This window comes from Propithecus coquereli, unplaced genomic scaffold (assembly GCF_000956105.1).
Source record: "Propithecus coquereli isolate 6110/MARCELLA unplaced genomic scaffold, Pcoq_1.0 Scaffold36, whole genome shotgun sequence".
Lineage (NCBI taxonomy): Eukaryota > Metazoa > Chordata > Mammalia > Primates > Indriidae > Propithecus > Propithecus coquereli.
In genome coordinates, this window is record NW_012149285.1 from 3,684,702 (window position 1) to 3,690,626 (window position 5,925).

The 5,925-nt window shown below is 39.3% G+C and overlaps 1 protein-coding gene across 1 annotated transcript; it reads right to left on the reverse strand.

Annotated features, from left to right (window-relative positions):
- Nucleotides 1–2,285: 2,285 nt before the first annotated feature.
- On the reverse strand, nucleotides 2,286–4,712 carry ADAM29 (ADAM metallopeptidase domain 29). Its single transcript, XM_012651640.1, has one exon. The coding sequence runs from the start codon at nucleotides 4,710–4,712 to the stop codon at nucleotides 2,286–2,288; it is 2,427 nt and encodes an 808-aa protein (XP_012507094.1).
- Between the last annotated feature and the right edge of the window lie 1,213 nt (nucleotides 4,713–5,925).

A 5,925-nucleotide genomic window follows, 5' to 3' on the forward strand; every position in this document is an offset into this window, starting at 1 on the left:
GTTTTTTTGCGGGGAACGTTGGCCACGTTACCAGCAATTTTGTAACAAAATGAACCCAGAAATTGAGACAGAATCGTTATTATCATCCCACCTTATTTTGACACAGACTGTCTATAAATTTAAGTAATTTTCCCAAGATGGTGGAGGAAAGTAGTAAGGAAAAACTAAAAACCAAAAGCAAATTGAAAAAAAAAAATGCGATACCTCCTCACTCCTGCTTTGCTCCATTATGCCAAGATTAGTACTTTTAACACTCAGGGTCCAGTCAGAAAAAGAGAAACCACATCAGTGATTTCAGAGGGACAAAATTAATTATAAGCAATTGGGCTAATAGCTGTTGATGAAAAGAACAAATTAGAGCAAACACCCCATGCTACTAATTGGTTATCAAATATTGGGTTTTTAAGTATGAAATGTCTGATTTCCTTAAGTACTAAGTTTGACAGTTGCTATCTCTGACATTTCTTGTTTTACTTTTATTGTGAAGGTACACCCTCAGTCTTGCAAATATGTTTTGGCTTGTGATTATTTTTAAAATTTTTTTATAGGTAAGTCAAAAGTTACATTACTTTTTAATATGAGTTCTCCCATGGAACCCATGCAGGACAGACAGCTCGAAATATCAACACAGTGATAGATCAAAAATAGGGAAGGATTTGTCTAATGAACACACAGTACATCAATGGTTTGAGAAGTTCCATTCTGATGATTTTAGTCTTGAAAATGAGCCATGGGCATGAGCTGGGACCAAGATGGATAATGATGAGCTGAAAGCTGTGGTGGAAATGAATCCATCTCAACCTAAGTGTGAATTAGCAGCAAGGTTTGATGTTACTATTCCAACAATACCGGACCATTTGAAAAAAACTGACAAGGTAAAGAAGCTGGATAGATGGGGTCTGCATGAATTAAACGAGCATCAGAAGAGACATCGTCTCAAAGCTTGCCTTTCTTTGCTGTCACCACATAAAGGAGATCCATTTCTATACTGTATTATTACATGTGACAAAAAAAGGACTCTTTTTGATGATTGCAAGCATTCAGCACAATGATTGGATAAAGATGAAGTGCCAAAACACAGACCAAAACTGAATATTCATAAAAAAAAAAAATGCTAATAGTGTCTCGTAGTCCAGAGCTGGTATTATCCACTACAGCTTCACGAAAGCTGGTCAGTCAATTACAGTGGATGTCTACTGCACCCAATTGGATGAAATGATGAGGATGTTTGCAATGAAGCAGCCAAGATTGGTCAATACAGACAGGCCAATCCTCTTGCAAGACAACACTCAATCACATGTTGCACAAACAATGCTGCTCAAACTACAGCAGGTGGAGTTGGAAACTCTCTGCCATCTACTATATTCACCAGACCTTGTGCCAACTGACTACCACTTCTTCCAGGCTTTGGACCACTTCCTGCAAGGAAATTATCCAATTCTCAACAAGCTGTGGAAAATGCCTTTTGCAATTTCATTGCCACTAGCTCTCCAGGCTTCTTCACTGCTGGCGTAAACAAGCTACTATTAAGATGGCAAAACTGTGTTGATAGTTTACATGCATATTTTATTAATTGTACTCATTCTGGTTTGAGATACAATAAACTACGTTTTTGATCTGAAATCAGACATTTCATATTTAATGACCTAATATAAAACACTAACTGCAAGAGAGTGATTTCATTCATGGAGCTGAGGAACAAATGGAAAAGCTTGAGGTTACTTGAACCTAGAAGGCTGTGGGACTAGCCCCATTGACCTGAGACTCAGAACTCAGTAGGTGTTGCTAAACTGGCTCTAGAAGTTTGGGATATCAGTAAAGCGCTCAAAGAGCTGGGATTCAGAACTCTGAGGGTAACACACCAGACAGCTATGCCAGACTCTCTCTAAGGCTGACGGTGAGGTTGGTTTGGAGTGAACAACAACAACAAAAAGAGTGGGGGCAGATTAAACCCAAGTGTTGCTGCCAGTGTAAAACTTGTTATTCAGGAAACACTGACATAAAGGAAGGAACCAGATCTCCCAGGTTTCTAAAGTCCTACTCATTCTCCCTGTTGCAGAACCCTGCAGGGAGAGGGCTGGTACAGCAGAAACGTGGTTCCCATAAAGCAGAGTACAACAGGGGAAGCAGTTTGGGAGCTGAGAGGCAGCAACTTAAAAGCTGGTAGACCATGCATGTGCCCTGCCTTTTTCCAGGAAGTATAAAGAAGCAAATTTAGGAAAAATGAATCTTCAAATTATTTAAAATAATTAAGAGTAAGTAGAAACATACTAGGAATTAATTTTTTAATGGATACTTTTTTTGGATACAGTTTTTGGAATTGGTACAGATTGCCTTTGTTTCTCATCGTGACTCAGGGATGGCAACCTGCTGCTGGCTTGACTCTGAGTTCCTTCCTTTTCTTTTCCAGGTTGCTTTTGTTTCTCATCGTGACTCAGGGATGGCAACCTGCTGCTGGCTTGACTCTGAGTCCCTTCCTTTTCTCTTCCAGGTTGCTTTTGTTTCTCATCGTGACCCAGGGATGGCAACCTGCTGCTGGCTTGACTCTGAATTGTTTCCTTTTCTTTTCCAGGTATAACCTGAACAGTTTGCTGTTTTTTCATAGGCCTTTTTTTATTACAAAGCCAAAAAAGACAACATAATAAAATAAGCAAAATAATAAGCAACAATAGACACAGGTAACAAAACTTCTTTTTTCTCTTTACCTTAGGGGGTGGGCCACTGTCAATGCTACCTCCATAGCCTTTTATCAGACAGTTGGGAGGGTCCCACAAATAGTTGCAATGACAGTGATGCTTATTGTTGCAGATGCCTCTCATGTTACAAAATTTCGGTGAACAATCACTATCCAAGGCAGCTATATGGACACACCGCCTGTGGATGCAGATATGTTCTGGACCACACTCTGTGCCATCTTTCACGTCACCAATATCAGGTATATTCATCCCAAAGTGGTAATCAGTACCCCAGCACGTTACATCATTGAAGTGAGCCAAATGCACAGTAGTATGATCAGTCATAGAGGGAATTTCTTTCACATTATCACACTGAATTCTTCCACACAGGACATCTGAGATATTACATTTTACATATGAGGAACCTTTCATACCACAGTGACCAACACGGTCACCTCGGATGTTCACTTGTGTGTAACAAGTCTCATTTGCATTCTGTGCCTTTCCACCAAAAATCTGCCTACACTGTTCATTGCGGTCACTACATCTCTTTTCATAGCAGTAAGCTCTGTCCTTACAGGGAATTCCATCTTCCACATATACATCATCTGGACACTTATGAGAAGTTCCATTGCACCACTCTGGAAGATCACATTCATTGACCTCCTTTCTACACACTTCCCCTGATGGTAAGAACTGGCAGTCTTTGCAACAAAGCCCAAAAGCACAAGAAGCCCCATGAGTCAGCGTGCAGTCTGGCATACAACAGGGATCTTGTACACAACGCTGCAAATGTCCACAGTCACACTCCTCTTCTTCTTCCACAACACCATTTCCACATCTCTTCAGGTTAAAGATGTCCTTTGAGTATACATGTTCAAACATACATTTTGTCTGCCTTACAGTATAAAACCAAAAAGCAGCATAACTGCAATTGCTAAATTTAGTTATAGGTGGGTTTTCTTCGTGCATTATGCATTTAGGATGTGCACATTTACATTCAGAATGATCATGGCTCATGCCCAAATTATGACCTAAATGATGAGCCACAGCAATTGCAAAAACGCCCAAGGTTTTGTTCATAAAAGTAACAATTGCACAATTACGGTTTAATTTACATGCTCCATACTTCATGCCTAAGCCACTTAATCCTCTTAATCCCCGATTTATGAAAAGATGTGCAGCATCATGGTGTATCTCAGCAAGAAAGCTTTGCAATTTCCACCTGCAGAATAGATCCACAGATTTCCTTACGTCATCTACTACAATGGGGTTTTTATCAGTCCAGATCTCCATACGAAATAAAAACACCTTAATACCCATGACTTCATAAATGGAATCTACTATATTTACAACAGAATATAGATCTTCCAGCAATTTTGAGTCATTTCTTTCATAGCGATTGTATAAATATTTATCAATCACCAGTTCCATTTCAACAATCCTAAAATGGACCCACCAACCCTCATATGAACTTTGCATCAGGGTGGAATTATCAATTTCTTGAGATTCCATTTGGCATGCTATTTCATTTTGCATAAATCCAGATCTCATGGTTGGAAATTGCGTCTCCTTGCTGTCCATCTTATATATCAGATGTTCAAATGTTTCAGAAAACATCATGGGCTTGATTTCATAAGTAGTATCATTTATCTGTAATATTCCCTGAAAGCCCCCAAAACAGGTACTAAGAGCAACCAGAGACTCTGTGTCCCCCTGCACATAACCATGGTAGTAGCAGTCACTCTGAACAAAAGGCTGGTCCTCAAGGAGAGCACCCTGGTCTGTGTAGGTGAACACTGAGAGGTGTCTAGACAGCAAAAGCTTCTTGACTTTCATATGGATAATGTGTTTCTGGCCCCCAAAATGCAAGCTATAGGAGAGCCAGCCTGGAGTGTTGATTCCTCTGTCAGTGCCAGTTACCTTCAAGGGTATCACCACCTCAGGGGGGCTATGGTATTGAGGATGCTCAGCCTGGGTGTGTCCAGAAAAGGACAAAAACACGCCAAGCCAGTGTAGCAGGAGTAAAATCTTCATGTTCAACAGGGCTTTGGTCACAGCCATTATGAAGCCACAGTTATGGAGATATTGGTTCAGAGAAGTCAGGGCGGGAGTCGCAGCTGGTATGGCTCCTTCTTCTGAGTTGGTCAGTGTGCAAAGATAATCATTAAAGATATGTCTTCTGGAAGAGTTGTACCATCAGAGCTTCAGCCTTATGAGTAAAGTGAAAAGAAACATGTGGATGAGTGGTCATGAGAGGGTACAGTGGGAAGGGGGAGAAAGAGAAAAGCATAGAATAAAAGTGTTTAGCACTTTGATCAAGGAAGGATCTAAGAAACTGCTTGGAATTTGCTCTTAAATATTGATAGGAAAGAGAGAGGAGGAAGTGTACATAAAATGAAAATTGGCCCATATGTTGATAGATATGGAATGTAGATGATGGCAGAATGGATTTATTACACTGTTTTCTGAATATATGAATATTCGCAATTATTTCCACAACAAATAATTAAAACAAAAATTTCTTAAAGGTAAGCTGACCACATATTTTGGACTACTGGGACAGTCCCAATTTACATATGTTAAACTGTCATATGCTTTAATAGCATTTCTTTTCAACTTCGGATGATAAATTATTTGACAACATTGCCTAAGAGACATTTTTCAAAACCACTTTCATATTAAATTTTATATGGTACTTACCATATAGCTCTCTATGGCACAATATGGATTTAATTTTCTTTTTCCTCCCTAGCTTCCTCCTTTCACTAGCCTTGCAAGACTGGAAAATACTCAAGAGCATCATTTGTGTCTTTAACAAATATTGGTATCTCATATACTGCCTGACTTAATTCTTCACATAATAAATAATGGTTGACTTGATGACAAGTGTTTTTTGGAATAGTATAGGTGTTACTCGAAATGTGTTTATACTTGATTACCTTTTTAGAGAACATTCAACATCCACGGCCAATTTGCGTTCTGTAACAAAGTGGTATAGATTCAGTTTTCCCTAATCCTTACTTCTAAATGCAATTTACCCTGAAATGAGTCAACAGGCAACAACAAAAGGACTCTGAAAGCTAAAAAGAAAAATACTGACTGTGACCTCTGGATTTGAGGAATGACAACACAGTGAGTTCTCTGAATAGTCTTCTTATCTCTCATGTATATCCCAAACTGGGTGCTAGACAGATCTTTGACCCGAAGCCTCCAACAGGCATAGACAAAAAACAAACCAAAACAAAAA

Bases quoted from the DNA above. Each gene is read 5' to 3' on its own strand.
- ADAM29 (XM_012651640.1), bottom strand. From the start codon at position 4,712: ATGAAGATTTTACTCCTGCTACACTGGCTTGGCGTGTTTTTGTCCTTT.